At 45.9% G+C, this 19,185-nt stretch overlaps 1 protein-coding gene across 11 annotated transcripts in view; it reads left to right on the forward strand.

The window, feature by feature from the left end:
- Nucleotides 1-19,185, forward strand: part of Slc9d1 (solute carrier family 9 member D1) — a 39,507-nt gene that overhangs the window by 17,251 nt on the left and 3,071 nt on the right. For 6 of the 11 annotated variants that reach the window (XM_075986207.1, XM_075986208.1, XM_075986210.1 and 3 more), the window contains 5 exons: nucleotides 2,580-2,766; nucleotides 8,189-8,309; nucleotides 10,287-10,482; nucleotides 17,914-18,064; nucleotides 18,645-18,724. In XM_075986207.1, coding sequence (XP_075842322.1) covers nucleotides 2,580-2,766; nucleotides 8,189-8,309; nucleotides 10,287-10,482; nucleotides 17,914-18,064; nucleotides 18,645-18,724 — 735 coding nt within the window. The remainder of the gene's footprint in view (nucleotides 1-2,579; nucleotides 2,767-8,188; nucleotides 8,310-10,286; nucleotides 10,483-17,913; nucleotides 18,065-18,644; nucleotides 18,725-19,185) is intronic. The other 5 variants (XM_075986215.1, XM_075986214.1, XM_075986218.1 and 2 more) reach the window with 1 other exon arrangement.

Below are 19,185 nucleotides of genomic sequence, written 5' to 3' on the forward strand. Positions count from 1 at the left end.
GAGCCAAAAGACCTTCTGCAGGGCTTTGACCCTCCTGGATGTCAGTTGGGACATCATCTGTAGTGGAGAATTTTGTTAATGTTTTCCCTGGTTTCCATAATTAAATTTGTGTCTGTAGTGCCCAAGGGTCATGGTGAGAGATTCTGTGACATTGCTAGCATCGTGGCTGTGAGCACTGTAAAGGCAGCTTGTGGTTGGTAGAAAACATCTGATAGTGTTTTCCGAAATGGTAGCAGTTTCTGGACACCCTCTGGGGACTCTGAATCCTCAGATTAGAAACAGCCAGAGTTCCTGGGGTCTAGAAGAGCTTCCTAGTATGGCAGAGAATGCAGTCTCCCTACGTTGAGTGCCCATCCCTGCTGACTGCTTAGTCTGGGTTCTTGAACTTGCCAGGACCTTTCTCACTTTCCTGCTTTGAAATCGACTTAAATTGTTCTCTTTGTTCTGAGACACTGGTCTGACTGTAGTTAGGGCTGGCCTTGACCTCAGATCCTCCCTAGTGCTGGGATTACAGGCTCGTGCTGCTGACCCCTTTGAACCAACCGTTGTTTGTTTTTATCTTCAGTTCATCGGTTACTACCTCTCTCCAAATAAATTATGAATCATAGGGAGCCAGAGTTGTTTTCTTCTCTTATCTTCTGCTCTCCTAGCAGGTTCTTGCTCTGCACCCGTGGTGTTCAGCCCCTTTGCAGCTGTGGGCATGGTGCATTAAGCCCCGCTGTATTGCTTGACTTTAGGGTTTCAGAGGATGTGCCTTGAAGAAAGAGAAACCTAACCAGCCTGTGGGGCTGGTACCCAGCTGTCTGGGGATTACAGCTATTGTGGGAAGTTTGCCAATCTGAGCTTCCTAATTCCTCTTTGTAGGAATCATCTGGGGATAAAGCCCACATGGTCTGGCCCAGGGTGAGCTATAGGCTGCATTTCAAATGAATTCTGGGCCCCATGCTAACTGGAAACGTCTGACTGACCCCACTTGTGCCTGAGCTGTGCCCCCTCCGCACCCCCCCCCCAGGCAATCCACGTGCTGGAGAAGTGCTGGAGATGGTCTCCTCTCACAGGGATCCCAGAGTCCTTCTGTCTCAGAGATCATTGAGTCTCACTGTTCCTCCCTCCAGATGTAGAAATGAAGCTGTAGAGTGTGTTCCTGAGTTCATGGCTAGTGATTGACAGATGCAGTCTTCAACTCCAGGCCGTTTCAAAAGCCAGCTCAGCAGTTCAGCCTCATGAATTCAGGGCAGTTACTCCTGTGAACACGGTTGGCAGTTTTTGGTTTTTTTTTTGTTTTGTTTTTTAAACAGTCTCACCAACCCTCAAACGGCCTGGAGTGCCTCTGTTCGTGGCAGGAGTGTTAAGAAGGGAGTTTGCTCCAGAGCACCACTGTGCCTGCCAAGCACAGGATTGGAGAGAAAGGGCCTCTGGGCATCTGGAACCAGCCTGGGGCTGCCCATCCCTACCCATAACTGGGCATTGTGGGCACTCAGCTGAGTGCTCAGGTGACAGGAGTTGGAAATCTCAGTCCCTAACTTTGGAGCATGTCCACCTTCCTATTTCCAGAAGAATGAAATTGTTACCCAGCAGTAGGGCAGGGATGCAAAGGTCCCAGGCTGCAAAGCATCCACAGGAGAGCCATAGAAGGCTAGCCCTGTAGAAAACCTCTGTTGGCCTCCGCCTCATGGCTCCACAGGGCAGAGGCAGGTGGATCTCTGACTTCAAGGCCAGTACAGAGTGAGTTCCAGGACAGCCAAGGCTACACAGAGAAATCTTGTCTCAAAAAACAAACAAACAGTGTTTATACATATACTAGAGGGAACAGAGAAGTCACATGTATAAATGACCCATAGTCAATGTTTCATATTGTGGGTTCTGCATACATGGACTCAGCCACTGCAAAATGAACATATTTAGAAACAGGTATTTCTATATTGAATATACAATAGGTTTGTTTTGTCATTAATTCCCTTATTAATACAATATAAATATTTGCATAGCCTTTATATTGTATTGAGACTTATAAGTCATCTAGAGATGACTTAAAATCTACAGGAGGGCATGAGTATTGCCCCTTTTTAATAGGAAGATTTGAGCAGAGTTGGAGAAATGGCTCAGTGGTTAAAAGCACTGGCTGTTCTTCCAGAGGACCTAGGCTCAGTTCTCAGCACCCACATGGCAGCTCACAAGCTTCTGTAATTCCAATACTCAGGGGACCTGACACGCTCTTCTGGGCTCCATGGGCATCAGGCATGAATATGGTGCATTGACAAACACGCAGACAAAATTCCCATATACATAAAAATAAATAAATAAAATTTTAAAATAAAAGACTTAAGCATCAGAGAATTTCAGTATCTTGTATTTGGTGGGGGTAAGGGAGCCATATCCAATCTCCAGGGATACTGTGAGATGCTCGTACTTAGTGTCTGTGCCTGAGTGTGTTGCAACCTGGGATGTGTGTTTTCTATGTCTGAGTATATGGGCCGTGAGTTCCTTCTTTCCTGAAATATCAGTTCTCCGCTCTGGCCCTAGTCCAGAGATGGGCTCTTGTCCCTGGAATGTGCATGAATCTATGTGTTCTTTTCAAGGTGTGGAAGATATCCTTACAAGGACCTTGTTACATGACACTACTGATGATTGCCTTTGGCTTATGGTGGGGACACCTTCTGCGGATCAGACCCACCCAGAGTGTCTTCATTTCCACCTGTTTGTCCTTATCAAGCACACCCCTGGTATCCAGGTTCCTCATGGGCAGTGCCCGGGGTGATAAAGAAGGTAGGTAAGCAGCATGTTCTAAGTATGTGCGTAGCTAATGTTCTTGCGCAGCTCACCTGCAGACTCATGACTGGAGGCCTGCGAGGATGAACTGTGAGCCCTCCTTCACAGGACTGTTCAGCTGTTAGTGGCTCCTCAGGTACATGATCAGCCCTTCAAGGGGCTATTCTGCTGCTGACGTCAGTGCCTCCATGCGTTCTGCTGGGTTAAAAGGAGCACCCATTGCGTGCTCATGTGCTTATCATCGCTAGAGAGCTAGAAAGAAACCAGGCCAGGACCAGAAGACCACACAGCTACAGCACAGTGTGTGGAGCCTGTGGAGGTGGTAGCTTATGAAGGCGCCCATGTTCTTGTTGGTCTTTTTAATTGTAGCAGCACGAGGCGCTCACACAATTGGTGAAGTTTTCTGTGAAACCAGAGCCTTTCAGCAGTGACAAAACCGTTCTCGGCTCGGTTTGTTCTCTATGTGTGTGAACTGTGGTCCTCTCTGAGTCGCTGCTTGGGGTGGTGAGACCAGAGCAGCACGGAGCAGTCACAAGAGGCCTTAGAGTCAAGCTCCGCGTCTTTGGCAGCGATAACATTTCACGGGGACGTCGGTGTTTGATTCTTACTTACTTAGTTACTTCGTGAGTAACTCACGAGGCCAAAATGCCATGGTAACATCAATTGATGCCTTGAATACATCTGGATTAGAAGAGGAACTGTAAAAAAACAAAACAAAACAACAACAAAAAAAGGCATGGCTAACTCCTCTAGTGAGATTCAAACTGCTGTACTGGGCATAGAGCTGCCCCCTAGCCTCCTGAACTCTAATCTGGGTGGAGCTCTGGAGAACCAATGGAACTGTCCCCAACACTTGTAGTATGACCTGGGGGTAAGGGGTTTCTCACTGGTGAAAGAGAAAACTGCAGATCCTGTGAGACCTGTGGGCTCATGGGGTATAGGTGTGACATTTTCTCGGGTGACGCATCTTGCTGTCACTACCGTAGTGGCCACATCAATGGGGATCCAGCAGACAGGTCCAGTATCCCTGTGGATATCATCCCAGGTATCACTGGGATACAGAGCTAGGGACACAGGCAGAGAAGGCAGGGCAAGCAATGAAGTACGAAGTGTCTTCTGACTGGTGGCCTGCATGTGAAGAAGTCTGCTTCCAGAAAGGACTGCTGTCAGCCTCTGTCTGTGAGTCCCTCCTTCACAAGAGTATTTACTAGATCATACTGGCACTATCGAGTACCTGAGAACCTAAACAAAGGTCACGTCTGTAATTAGATCACATTCCAAAAGCTTAGAACAGGCAAGAAACCTTTAGATGCAGAAGAGATGGAAAGTCTGACCTGTGTGTAGGAGAAGTTGCAGAAAGTGGCTGGTGGTTTTCCAGACCTGGAGGAAGACAGGAAGCTTGGGTTTGAAGTACGGCTCTAAAACTGAATGGGAAAATTGAAGTTTGCCCTAGTCATGTCATCTCTAGTCCAAGGAGGCCTCAACACTCAACGGTATAGACAAGTGGCCCAATAGCACGTGCCTTCTCTGTACCATGAGGTCATGTCAAAAGACGGAACACCTGGGAGAACAGGTCACAGATGCAGAGATGTGACCGAGGGCAGGGCTGGTGACATCGTCCTATCCCACACTATAGGATAACAAGAGTAGAGGGTCCAGAGGGCTGGGGAGCATGCCAGGGAAACAGTGAGGAGCATGAGATTTTCAGACCTGGACTACTGGGGACTGCTTAGCAAGGAGGCTGGTTTTGCTTCATTTTAAAGTTCACAAAGGTCACACCAAAACCATAGGAAAGGTCAAAGGACGTGCTGCTGTTGGTTCGTTTGGCAGGGATGCTGATACCCTGAGGACTGTAGACTATAGCAAGCAGTTCATAGTTTATCGTGTTAGGAAGGTGGTGCCCCTGCACTGTCATGAGATGTGATGGAGGAAGAGGGGCCGTGACTGGGAATAGAGCTCCATTGGTAGAGCACTCACCTAGAATGCATGAGGACTTGGGCTCAATCCCCAGTACTGCGTGAACCAGGCAGAGTCGACTGGGCCTGTAATCCCTGCACTTGGGTGGGAGAGGCAGGGGTGTCACAAGTTCAAGATCATTTTCAGCCATGTAGGCAAGCCTGGGCTAAAGATCTTGTCGTCGTCTTCTTCTTCTTCTTCTTCTTCTTCTTCTTCTTCTTCTTCTTCTTCTTCTTCTTCTTCTTCTTCTTCTTCTTCTTCTTCTTCTTCTGTTTTAATGTATAGTAGTAATAAAATATAAAAGAAATTTGGGGAATCTCTCAAAAGGTGTGTGCTACCCTTGAGTAAGAAAAAAACATACTGCAGCATTCCTGAAGATTAATCAGGGAATTTGTCTGTGGTCATGGATAAAAAGGCCTAATCTATGAGATGTTATTTCTCCTTGAATTTGTAAACTCACAGCAACTTCAGATTCATTAGAGGCCAAGAGACTGGAATGGCCCTTGAGGACTAAGTGAGGAGAGGCTGGGGAGATGGTTCAGTGAGTAAGAGCATCTGCTGTTCTAGCAGAGGACTGGGATTCGGTTCTCAGCACCTACATAGCAGCTCATACATGCCCTTCTCTTTAGCTTCAGTTCCAGGGGATCCAGTGACCTCTTCAGGCTTCCTAGGGTGCTGTGTGCACAGGGCACAGATACATATACACAGGCAAACCACTCACATACATAAAGTAAACATAATAAATACATTTGAAAACTATTGAGTGACGAGCCCTCCAGATGACAGGACTCCCTGTGGCTGTGACAAGGTAGTAGAGCCTTGCCACAAGCACTTGTGGAACTGAACAGCTGGCCCAGGTGCTCCAGGTATGTTGGAGGAATTGGGGAGTCACTGATGAGAACAGCTGCCCTGTTGGAAAGGATGGAACCAGAGCCCTTCCCTGACCTGGAAAAAGCAAGCTCACATGACTCAGCAGCAGCACATGAGGAGCGGAGCTTGAGAGCTACTGAAGGGGAGAGAGACCATAGTCCAGAGACCCAAGACCGTAGTGTCCACTCCCTAAAGTAAAAAACGCTGACCCCAAAGGAAGACAATGAGAGAGAGCTGTGAGCACAGTAAAACATAGACTGGGCATGGTGGTGCACACCTTTAATGTCAGCACTCGGGAGGCAGAGGCAGGTGGATCTCTGTGAGTTCAAGGCCAGCTTGGTCTACAGAGTGAGTTCCATGACAGCCAGGGCTACACAGAGGAACTCTGTTGCAAAACCCCAAATAAATAATAAATGAGCACAGGCCAGGGACAACTTTGGCTCACTCTGCAAAATAGTTTGTTTTAGTTACCCTCCTTGTTGCTGTGGCAGAAATAACCCTGACAAAAGCAACCCAGGCAAGGAAGGGTTTATTTTCACTCACGGTTTTGGGGAGTCGAGGTATCAAGAACTTGATATAGCTGGTTTGTCTGCAGTAAGGAAGAAAGTGCAATGGTGCAATGAATGCGCCAGCTCAGTTCCCTTTGTCCTGTTGGCAGTGTAGGACCCAACCTGAGAAATGGCTCCGCCCACATTTGGAGCCAGTCCTGCCTCCACCTCTTCAAGATAATCTTCACAGGCATGGCAAGAGGCTAGCCTCATCTAAATAGTCTCCTTACAGGTGTGTCTAGCAGGTGTCCCTCACGTGGCTCTCCATCCTTGTCAGGTTGACAACAATGTAAGCATCCCCGGGCCCAGAGCAGGAACCTCTGTAAGGCCCTACAAATTGCTGCCCACGGGAAATTATCAGAACACACCTTGTGGGAGCAGACACCCGGGTGAATAATTACAAAGATTCTACTTCTTGTGAGCACCCTAGAGAGACATGCTAATACCACCACGGTGCCATTTCCCATTGTCCTTTGGAGTGGAGGAGGAGGTGCTGTTCTGCTCTTGTTTTGTTTTGAGACAGCATCTCAAAATGTAGCCCAGGCTGCCCTCAGACTCGCTGTCTTCCTGCTGTATGTCGACTTTAACTAGCCTTGATAGAATGTCAAGTCTCAGGAGCCTCTGCACTCTAAGTGGACCCAATGACTTTGGAGAATGATTTCAAAAGAGAAAATTCTCTTTCTAACTATATGCCCTAAAAGAGTCTTATAAAAGAATATTAAAGACAGAATTACTTTCAATAACAAAAATCACTAATAATGTAAGTGTTCAATCATAGACCAGACAATGCCATTAGTAGCATAGTCACTGGGATACTGTGAAACCTATCGGAGCTAGTCTCAGGATCAGAGGAGACGCAGAGATGCAGCGCATGTCTGTGTTGATCCAATGTCAAGTTGGAAAACAAGAACTTTCACCCCAGCAGCCCAAAGAGACATCTGAATGATGAACCGGGTGTGGAGAGGGGAGGGCTTGCGACAGCAGCAGCAGCTGGGAAGACCGCAGCCCATGCCACTGCGCATCCTGTGCCGCTCTGTTTTGCTCCATCCACAGGTTTTGCAATTGCTTGTAAGAACAAGAGGTAACCGCTAAGGTGGAAATGCAATCTGTAGTTCTGCTTTACTGCATGTTTAGGAAGAGCCCCTTCCTGTAGACGGACATGCCAGGGGAGGCGGAGGGGGAGGGACTTGCTCTGGTGGTTTGCAGAATGTGGGAACCTGCCACCTGAAGGGCTGAGTCTGGCTTGTTAGGGGCCGAGGGTAAGGACAGAGAGCTCCTGTTCCCATTATCCAAGCATGTCGTCTTGTTTGCCACAGTGTCTTTTGGTAATGGCATTTTGCTATAATTATATTAATAGCAAGCCATAGAAATCAGGTATTTTGGTGATTTTCTTTATAAAATGTTTTTAGGGCAATGGTGTACACTTGTAGTGCCAGCTACCTGGAAGACTGGGGCAGGAGGATTATTTGAGCCTACGAGCCAGGCTGGGCAACATAGTGAAAGCTGCCCATACCCATCTCAAGCAAAACTAGTAAAAAAAAAAAACGTCTTTGAGAGCAAACATTGATTTTAAAGGTTATAACCCTTTTAAGGTTTGTCTTGAGATAGGCCTCGTAATTATGTTGCTCAGGATGGCCCCAAACTCTTGTGCTAACAGGGTCCTTCTGCCTCGGCCTTGCAGTAGTTAGGCCTACAAGTGTGCCCCACCTACTGCTCCAAAGAGACTTGAAAGTCGTTTTTACTTAAGTTCTGAAGATTTTGTGAATTATTTTGAAAATATGTTAAGTCCTGTGATATTTCTTGCTTTAACTTTACTATTGTGCAGGTGTATGAGCATGTGCCGTGGTGTGCTTGTGGAGCTCAGACAGCAACTTTGTGGAGGCAGCTCCCCTCCCCCCTTGCCATGGGCTCTGGACACTGGATTCGGGTTGACAGACATGTGTGGCAATTGCCTATGCCCGCTGGGTAGTCACAGTGCCCCAGGGCCTTGGTTTGGACTGGGCACTGCGTCACTAAGCCTTGGTTCTGAGTAGCTGTCTCACCAGCAGGTGACATTGACTACAGCACAGTGCTGCTTGGCATGCTGGTGATGCAGGACGTGCAGCTGGGGCTCTTCATTGCTGTCATGCCCACACTCATCCAGGCCGGAGCCAGCACGTCTTCCAAGTAAGCATCCGTATCATGTGCTTGTCTAACTTAAAGTCGTTTGTTTATAAAAATGTTGCACAAGACCAGGTGGTGATGGTGCAACCCTGTATTCCCAGCACTCGGGAGGCAGAGGCAGGCAGATCTCTCATCTCTGAGTTCGAGGCCAGCTGGTCTACTGAGGGCGTTCCTGGATAGCCATGGCAACACAGAGAAACCCTGTGTCAAAAGAACAAAACAAAACAAAAAAGCTACACAATACCTTTCCCAGTGTGGTCTCTAACTCATGTCATATGTGTCCTGAGCATAGCCTGTGGTGACACCACCAGGCTGATCCTGGCTTTGTTGTCTACCAGCTCCTGGACTGGAAGATTACACAACCTCACTGCTCCCCTCTGTGGTTATGGAGTGGAACGGTAACTCACCTGTTCTAAGGCAATTGGAGGCTTTAGTGAGTCAGTAGGTGTACATGTCCAGGGTAGCCTTGGGAAAGCAGTGATCTATATACATAGATGTACATAGATAAATGCATAGACATATGTCTTTGCATGTGTGCCATGCCCTGTGGTGATGTAGAAGAGACGTTGGGTGGATGTCAACTGCTGTGTCCTTCATTCTTTTCATTCTTCCCCACAAACAGCCCAAGCCTACTCAGCCCTTGCTTGGTCCGTATGAAAGGAAAAGTCAACTAAAAATTAACTTGACCAAAAAACCTTTGGTTATGTTACAAGTCCAGCTGGCCTCCAGGAATGGCAGAAAGAATATAAGCACAGATGAAAAATATAGGGAGCCTTACAGAATTAGGAAGGTGGAGAGAAAGACAGTAGACACACTCTAACTGACTCTTATAAACTGTGCTTATCTCCTGTAGACGTGTAGAGTCCTTCTGACTCTAGCTTTATTATATAGCATCTCCAGAGACCAAAAGCTGTCAGTTGAGACTGTGTGTGTGCATGTGTGTACATGTGTGCATCTATGTATGGTGTGTATGTGGGGGGCTCTACATGAATGTATGTGGATAATGTGTATGCGTGTGTGTGTGTACATGTGTGTGAATGTGTGCATCTGTGTATGGTGTGTGTATATGTGTATGTGTGTACATGAATGTATGCTTATGGTGTGTGTGTGTGTGTGCAGTGTACTCATGGGGCGTGCATGCTGAGGAGGATATCAGGTGTCCCACTTTATGACTCTGCCTCATTCCCTTCAGGCAAGGCCTCTCACTGAATCTGGTGCTAAACTGGTACCAGCAAGCCCCAGGCTCCCCCATTTCCGACCCCCACAGCACAGGGGTTTTGAGCATGCATGTGGCCATATTCAGCTCTTTTTGGTTGCTGTTACTGTTTGAGACAGGGTCTTACTGTGTAGCTTTGGCTTACCTGGAATTTGCTATGTAGACCAGGCTGGCCTCAAACTCCCAGAGATCTACCTGCCTCTACTTCTTGATTAAAAGGATTAAAAGCGTGCATGACCACACCTGGCCTTTTTTTTTTTAATGGGTGTCAGGTATTTGAGCTCAGATCTTCATGTTTGTGGAGCAAATGCTTTCATCCACTGGTGTCTCCCCAGTTCTGGTGTTCTCTTAAACTTCCTAAAAAACTTATTTCTCAGCAGAGCAGTGGTGGCACATGCCTTTAATTCCAGTACTAGGGAGGCAGAGGCCTGCAGATCTCTGTGAGTTTAAGGCCAGCCTAGTCAAGAAGTGAGTTCCAGGACAGGCTCCAAAGCTACACAGAGAAACCCTGTCTCAACAAAACAACAACAAAACCAAACTTATTGACTCCAAAGCAGAGATCCCAAAACAATCCACATTTGAGGCATATGACTTAATTTTCTAAGTTAATGTAATATATAGATTGTATTTTAGCATTTAAAAACAAACTGTGTATGATTCAGTCATTTACCTTGTAACATGTTAAAGAAAATATTTTCAGATGATTTATAGACCTTAAAGGCCTATATTTGGAGGTGAAATGCCATCCTCTCTTTTCTTTCTAGCGTTATCATGGAAGCGCTGCGGATCCTGTTTCTGATTGGACAGACCCTCTTTTCGCTGGCTGCCATTTTCCTTTTATGTCTGATCATAAAGACTTACCTCATAGGCCCGTACTACCGAAAACTGCACGTGGAGAGCAAAGGGAACAAAGAAATCCTGATCCTAGGAGTGTCTGCTTTCATCTTTCTGATGCTGACGGTAATCCTCAAGTATCTGTAGTTCCTGTGGCCCTGTGTGCGATCTGTCTCACTGGAGGAGCGTTTAAAGCATTGACACTTGGAATGTTTATCTCACACACACAGTTTATCCTACCGTGACTGAACCTTTGATCATTACCAACCACTTTGGAGAAATATGATTTGTGAGCGCTGCATTTATTTTGTTTGTGTTTCGAGACAGGGTTTACATTTTTAAAAACAGACGTGTATTCATGAAAAGGCACAGACACACATGACTATCTTAAGCTTCACACAACTTTGCATTCAAAATAGCAGATCAAGTTTCAAACCATTTTTTATTTTTTTCTGGTGAGATGAGCTAGTTAATGGTGTGACTTCTGTTGCCATAAAGAGGACTTTCAAACAGATCCATGTATGCATTTGAAAGAGAGCAAGGGGACGGGTATGAGAGGGCTTAGAAGGAAGCAAGGAGGGAAATAATATCATCTTAAAGAATAAAAGAAGTGAAAATGTGGGGCTGGAGAGATGGCTCAAGGGTTAAGAGCACTGACTGTTATTCCAGAGGACCTGAGTTCAATTCCCAGCACCCACATGGTGGTTCACAACCATCTGTAATGAGAGATCTGGTTCCCTCTTCTGGTCTGCGGGTATACATGCAAGCAGAACACTATACCTAATAAATAAATACATCTTTTAAAAAAAGACTTAAAAAATAAAGTAAGACAAACCAGATTTGTGTTAGAAAGTAGACTTCTCTTGAGAGAGTGGGGGAAGGTCAGGGGCATCCTTAAGTAGCCTAAATAGCAAGGCGGAATTGCCACACACCTCCACCGTGTTGCTCAGCAGCCGTGCAACCTGGCACTTACCCCAGAAAAGTGAAGGTGGACGTTCACTCAGAAACTCGTGAATGTTCATGGCCAAATCCAGTGTGATTGTTCTTCAGGGTGAGTAGTAAGACGCTGTGGTCTACAGGGCCGGGGAGATGGTTCTGTTGTTAAAGTGTTGGCCTTGAAAGCAAGAGGTCCTGAGCTTGGGTCCCCAGACCCACTGCAAAACCCAGGCAGTGACAAGGTCCTGTAATCCAAAAGTGACGTATTGTGGGGCAGGGGCAGGGGCAGGGGCAGGGGCAGGGGCAGAAGCGACCCTGGGCTTGCTTGCCATGCAGTCTAGCTACACACCCTGTCTCCAAAAATGAATACATAAAAGCAAAGCAAGAGGGAGTGTGGTTGGATAAGCACCTGAAGTTGACCTCTGGCCTTCATAAGTGCACATGCACACACATCAACATGCATGCACTAAATAAACAAGGAGAAATTATGGCATATCCATAGCAGGTAATGCTGTCCTACAGTAAAACTGTTGTCCCCACAAAGCCCAGGGAGCCATGCAGAGCGAAGGAGCCATTCTTCAAAGGCTGTATATGGCTGAGTGAATTCGTTTGTATAGTACTCATTAAATAGCAGTTTCAGAAATTAAGGAAGGAAGTGAGTGCTAGGGGTTGGGAAAGGCTGGCAGGTAGCCTGGCCACACCGCTAAGCGAGACAGGACACTGCCCTGAGGAACCTGTTCCTCTTCCACCGAATCTGTCCTGAGATTAAAGGTTTCATTGTTTTAGAAAGTAAATTAGCAAATTCTTTCTTTATGTGTGGGAAGCACACATTTGCTTCTGCTCATGATAACTATAATTATTTCAAGAATGTTACTTATTTAAAATTTCTCCTGTTTTGCCTATTCCAGACTATTTTCTTTTTGAAAGTAACCGCCAGCAAAGTTGTCTTGTCTGTGGGGTCAGTGTTGCCTTCCCCAGGGATACAGCAGCCAGAGTGACTGTCCCCCGGCTCTCCTTGGTTTCTTCCTCTATTCACTCCACAGCCTTTGTTGGGCACCCACTGTCAGTGCTGGGTGTTAGGACGTGCTGGCCTTTTGTACATCAGATGCTCCCACAGTGCTTGTCATTGCTGCTGCTGCTGCTGCAGTTAGTGGTGATGCGAGCGAGCTGCTGTTTGTTATCCCCACGGTTTTACTCCTGGATTTCATTTCTTTAATTGCTGGTCACCTTCCCCGCTGTCTTCTCTGTCCAAAGCCTAATCTGTGACATTGAGACTGATGGGAGCCGGGTTCATCCACACCCTCCCCACACTTGGTGTTGTCTGTGTTTGACCTTAGCGTTTCTGTTTTGTGTGTTTGCGTACACATATGCAGTGGGCTCCCTTTTCCTCGGAGCTGCTGAGTCAGCTCTCCTTTTACGTGATGCAAGACACCTGGGATGCGCTCTGGGCTATGCCTCAGTGTGGTCTGCTTGTTTCTCTATGGAACCAGTAATTTTCTTACTCATTTGTAGCCTTTAAAAATATTTTTTTTAGGTTTTTTTTGTCTCAATAAAAAAGCAGCTATGAAATTTATGTAACATAACCTTCACATTTAAACATCTTACTGTGTGATTTGGTGGTTCCCAGAATGCTTCAGTACTGTGCCATTATGGCCGCTTGTCAGTGGACTTGCTGCTTCCCCATCCCTATCAGCACTGGTCCACTGTCCGTCACTGTGGACCTGCTGCTGCTTCCCCATCCCTATCAGCACTGGTCCACTGTCCATCACTGTTGACCTGCTGCTTCCCCATCCCTATCAGCACTGGTCCACTGTCTGTCACTGTGGACTTGCTGCTGCTTCCCCATCCCTATCAGCACTGGTCCACTGTCCGTCACTGTGGACCTGCTGCTTCCCCATCCCTATCAGCACTGGTCCACTGTCTGTCACTGTGGACCTGCTGCTGCTTCCCCATCCCTATCAGCACTGGTCCACTGTCCATCACTGTGGACCTGCTGCTGCTTCCCCATCCCTATCAGCACTGGTCCACTGTCCATCACTGTGGACCTGCTGCTGCTTCCCCATCCCTATCAGCACTGGTCCACTGTCCATCACTGTGGACCTGCTGCTGCTTCCCCATCCCTATCAGCACTGGTCCACTGTCCATCACTGTGGACCTGCTGCTGCTTCCCCATCCCTATCAGCACTGGTCCACTGTCCGTCACTGTGGACTTGCTGCTGCTTCTTGGCATGTTTATATAAACTGGATCAGACACCACGTGGCTGTTATCATCTGGCTTCTTCCGGCCTGATGCCTTCAGGTCCACTGTAGAATGTGCCAGCGCTTGTGTCCATATGGTTGCACAGTGTTCTGTGTCACGTCCATGTTTGCTAATGTGTTCTGATCCTGGCTTGCTCTTAATGGCAGTTTTTAATAAACCGAGGTTCTTAATTTCAATATAACCCAACAAGCAAGTGTTTTCTTTATAGCTAGCACCTGCTGTTTTCTGTATGGATGTGTAGATGTTTGCTACTCTGGGCTCATGAAGATGTTCTGTAGTGTCTTCTGCAAGTGTCGTTGCTCCGCTTTTCTCCTTTAGATCTACAGTCCACCTGGGGTATGAGTTCAGTCTGTGGTATGAGGTTTCTCACGGGTATAAAAGAATCTTTGTCCATTGCTTTGTAGGGTAGCCTTGCCAGAATCCAAGTAGCTGTGTTATGTATTTGTATGTGCAAGTGTTTGAATTCATTCTTGTACCTTTGTATGAGGTATACGTGTGTACGTGTGCGCTTTTGTAAATACAAGTGAATAGTGTATGTGTTGTAATAATTGGAGCTGCGGGGCTGCGTCCCCGGCACCCTGCCGCCCCCACGGCTAGCTTTACTTGAAATAATTATACGGAAACTGTATTCTTTTAAACACCGCTTGGCCCATTTCTATCTAGCCTCTTCTAGGCTAGCTCTCACACCTGGACTAGCCCATTTTTAATAATCTGCTGTAGCCCACCAGCTGGCTTACCAGGAATGATCTTAACCTGCATCTGCCTGGAGTGGAAAAATCATGGCGACTCTCTGACTCACCTTCTTTCTCCCAGCCTTCTGTTCTGTTTACTCCACCCACCTAAGGGTGGGCCTATCAAATGGGCCTAGCAGTTTCTTTATTTCTTAACCAATGAAATCAACAGATTGATATATGACACTCCCCCATCACTTCCCCTTTTTCTGTTTAAACAAAAAAGAAAGGCTTTAACTTTAACATAGTAAAATTACATATAGCAAAACAGTTATTAAGCAAGAATCACAGTTACAATATTTATATCTATTTTATCTTTTATCATAACAATGGAAAACTATAACTACCTATCCATTCTTCAACTCCATCAAAGACTCCAGAAGGATATAATATTACCTAAGTCCAAAGCTCTAGAAATGACAGAGACATCTTGCTGCCTGTACAGTCACCCAAAGTTTCTCTGTACTGTTGGGGCAGCCATCTTCAGCCTTCAGGCCCATAGTATCCAGCAGACATTTCCATGAAGCAGATAATTTCAAAGACAGTTCAGTCACTATCTGCTGTGTCCTGCAGAATGTCTCGCAGACTCTTTCATGAGTCATGAACCCCGAAAGACCGTCTCACCTTTAGGCAAGTTCAGCAGTCCTCTCTCTGCGGGTTCTCTGTGTCCATTTTATGCAACAGTCCAGGCAAGAGCAGTTTTTTGCCCAAATGGCTATCAAACTCCATAAGGATCCTCTTCAATGCCCATCTTCCTCTCGAAGTAGATTGGTGCTGCCAGGAGCAGATATGTCTCATTGCCATGAAAAGTCCTAAGTTATTAAAATATTTTAAATGCCATATTCTGCAGCCTTTGAGAGATATGAAGAATGCCTATCTGAAATATATCTCTATATATCTAGAAAATCTAAGTAACATGACTACAAACTTGACTATTATTTATGATTATCCATCAACAACCTATATTTCCTAATTATACATTATATTTTAAAAATGAACTACACAATCACAACACCTTATTCAAGATCAGAAATACATATACATATAACAAAATTGGCCTTAAAATCCACACCAATGCAAATTATTCATACCTATATCATTTCCCCTTTAAATGTAAAAGAACATTTATAAACAATATTTTGGGAACATGGGCGCAGTTTTTTCTCTCCAAACTGCTTCCTGCTGAATGGGGGCGTTGTTAATTAGGTTTTTCATGGTATAACCTGTGTGTTAGTTTCATCTCAGTTGGCAGTTGAGCGAAGCAATTTTCTGAAGATGTTCACAACAACCTTTCAGGAGGGCGTGGTCTATCATACCAAATTGGAATAGAAGAAATCCACAGGGTCTGGTCCTCTGTGAAAACAAAAGAAGACCCTCTCCAAAGCATCATATTCTTAAACCCAAATTTTGAAATCGTAATACTTTTATATCCATTCTGGTTTAGCTTGGCAGCCCATGTAATGAAATGTCTCTCTGTACTTAGCTCCTTAACAGTCAAAAATTTTAAAGAAAACACAATGTACATAATCCAGACTTTCTGTGAATTTTCCATTTTTATGTGGCTTATTTTTACTTTATTTCTCTTAATCTATAACTATCTGTACTCTGTCTCTTTAAAGACTTTACTTTTTTTTTAAACCATTAACTTTATTCTCTATATTCTTTTTCTTCTCTCTCTCAAGCCTACATACATTCATCCAACAGTGTGGTCTTTTATGTCTGAATCTGTTTTATTGTGAATCTGTAACATTTTTTTACTATCCAGGAGCATTTCTTAAAATGTTAAGCACTTCTTAAAAACTTAAGTTGCGCCACATAGGGGTAATACGGTACTGCCTGTTTCCTGCGGAGTCTAAACCTTAACTGTGCTGTTTTTATGGTAATTACGGTAATTCTTGCCTGAGACCAGCACAGTTCATCTTGGTGGAGTGGAGCAGCTCCTGCCTCAGAGCCATTTGGTGCCCCTGAGCCACACACAGTTCCAGGCACACAGCGGTCCACATTGCCATCAAGCAATCCGTAGACCTTTACTCCAAATGCTCCATTGAAAAGCTCTGTCTCCCATAGGGGCCAGACAGAGATCGCAATGGCGGCACAGCCCAGAAAGCGGCGGTTTAAAACTTAACCTGCATCTGCCTGGAGTGGAAAAAACTCTCTGACTCAGCTTCTTTCTCCCAGCCTTCTGTTCTGTTTACTCCACCCACCTAAGGGTGGGCCTATCAAATGGGCCTAGCAGTTTCTTTATTTCTTAACCAATAAAATCAACAGATTGATATATGACACTCCCCCATCAGTGTATGTATACTATCTATGTATATGTACATAGTTATGTGCGTTTCTATTGGTTGATGTGTATATTTCCTTTGCTCATGCAAAGTGCTTATGCAAGGGTGGGGTGTTACTTTGATTTGCTACTGCTCGCCTGTTAATCCGTGACTGCTCTCACACTGTTTTGTAGCTTGGCATCCAGTAGCATCCTGACCCAACTTTGGTTCTGTATCAGGATAATCGTAGCTTTATTTGTGATTTCTTCCACTTCCTTGTAAGTTTTCAGGTCTGGCCTTCATCTTTCATGCATGCGTTAAGTCTCACTAGCATTCCTAAATCTGTCTATTATTTGAGGGGATATTGACATTTTCCTGGTGCAGAGTGTTTGCATTCTCACTGTTGGGATCTTCTGGTACCCCAGTGGCATCTTGTGTTGGGTACAAAGGTTCTGCCATTTTGTGAACCTGTGTCTTGATGTTTAATGGTGTTTTTGATGTCATTGTAAGTGGTACTTCTTTTAAAAAAATGTTTTGTATTGGACTGTTGCTATTTCCTATAGTTTTAAAGTATCTTTGTGGTTGTTCTGTTGGGGATGTCCCAGAAGCCAGTCTTGAGCTCTGTGTGTAACGGGGCAAGGTTAAATGGATGACCATCCATTCCGTCTGACCTTCTCATCCTCTCTGCGGTGGGAGCTTTCTCTGTACTCTGTCAATGTCGTCACCTGCTGGTGGTTGTCCGCCTACTATGAGGTTTGAGGTCAGTTACAGGAATCGTTTTAGTGCTAAAGTCTGGCTCTTTCCTGATGCAGATAAAAAATGTACAACCTTTATTCAAAATAAAGGTTGGTGTGGCTGGAGAGATGGCTTAGCAGTTAGAAGCACTGGCTGCTCTTCCAAAGGACCAGGATTCAATTCCCAACACCCACATGGCAGCTTACAGCTGTCTCTAATAGTTCCAGGGTACCCAATACTCTCACACAGACAGACATGCAGGCAGACCACCAATACATATAAAATTTTAAAAATTTAGAACTGAAATAAAGATTGGAAAATACCCTTATTTAAAAATATTACAGTGGTCTACATAAGTGACTGTTTAAAATATTAATTTTTTTCTCCCCAAGTGTGGTTAATTCAACCAATGTTAGTCTCTTGTGTAAGGTATCTCTGGCCACTCATGGGCCCTCCTGGAGCTGCATATAGGAACCTGCGTCTCTGGGTGGCACTTGGATACTAGCCATTCTTGGTGTGCACTGTGGTTCTTGTATTGGGTTGAAGAGTATCAGGGTGTGAGCAGTCTCTGGCAGTGAGCAGACTGGGCAGTACGTGTTTTCCTTAATGAAGCTGAGTCCCTCATCCTCAGGTCACAGAGCTGCTGGACGTCTCTATGGAGCTCGGCTGCTTCCTGGCTGGAGCACTGGTCTCTTCTCAGGGGCACATGGTCACAGAGGAGATCGTGGCTTACATCGAGCCTATCCGAGACTTCCTGGCCATCATTTTCTTCGCATCCATAGGTATTCCTCTCAATGCTGCAATTCCTTTGATACGCATGTGAGACCCATTTGTATGGCTGTATATAAATATGCTTTTCTAGAGTCTGAGGAAAGACTTACTTTAAAATAGGGAAAATGGACAAAAAAAAAAAGGTCAAGAATTAGCTGGTTGTTCGTCAGGTTTCATCAGTGCGATGGGAGGTACCTAGGGCAAGGCCTGCTCCCTGGTTTCTTCCTGTGTGAGCCAAGTGAGGAATGACGAAGACTGTGTAGTTGTGGGACATTTCCTGACCCTTCCTGTGGCTGCCGTGCACACACTCAAGCTGTGTGTGCGCTAGTCCCTAGTCCAGAAGGAGTGCTGGGTCCTGTGCCGACCTGGGAGTTTCGTGCATTCTCTGCGGGTGTGGCCCAATGGAGGAGGGCTGCTGGGCCTCTTTCTTTCCCCAGAAGAGGGAGAGGGTTTTGCCAAAGCACTCAGAAGGACTTGGGTTTCAGTTAAGTCTTCCGTAAGAGCAAGCTTAACGAGTAAGACAGAGTTGTAGACTTGTAGCCGAGAGATGGCTGGAGCCTGCTCTGAAGTCTCTGTCTCTGTCTCCCACAGGGCTCCATGTCTTCCCCACCTTTGTGATCTATGAGTTGACTGTGCTGGTGTTCCTCACCCTGTCTGTGGTCGTCATGAAGGTATGAAGTGAGGCTGGCTCTTAGCACTCAGAGCTGGTGAAGTCCACACTGCTCTGTTGCTCACTACACAGCAGAGCACTTCCCATTGGCCCTCGTTTCCAGCCAGTCACTGCCTAAGTCCTGCAGAGCCCCAGTGACACTTGTGGCTCCCAGAGACACTCCCACCCACGCCCTTGGCAGGCCCAAGGAGGCAGGTCTGGGCCAGTGGTTTAGATGGTAGGATGATGTGTTGTTTCAGAATTGAGGTGTTGGGAATTAGCAGAAGCCAGGTTGGGGAGCATCTTTCTGGGTCAACAGGCTTGTTGTGGTTAAGTCTGAGGAGCCGCCATTGTCTCCTTCCTGATTGGAGGTATGTTTCAGCATACAGGAAATCCAATGGGCACTGCTAAATGCCCATCCTCATGACCACAAATTACTGTGTGACCTGAACTGGTGTCTAAGTCACAATGTGACTGCCTGTT

This window comes from Microtus pennsylvanicus, chromosome 9, assembly GCF_037038515.1.
Source record: "Microtus pennsylvanicus isolate mMicPen1 chromosome 9, mMicPen1.hap1, whole genome shotgun sequence".
Taxonomy (NCBI): domain Eukaryota; kingdom Metazoa; phylum Chordata; class Mammalia; order Rodentia; family Cricetidae; genus Microtus; species Microtus pennsylvanicus.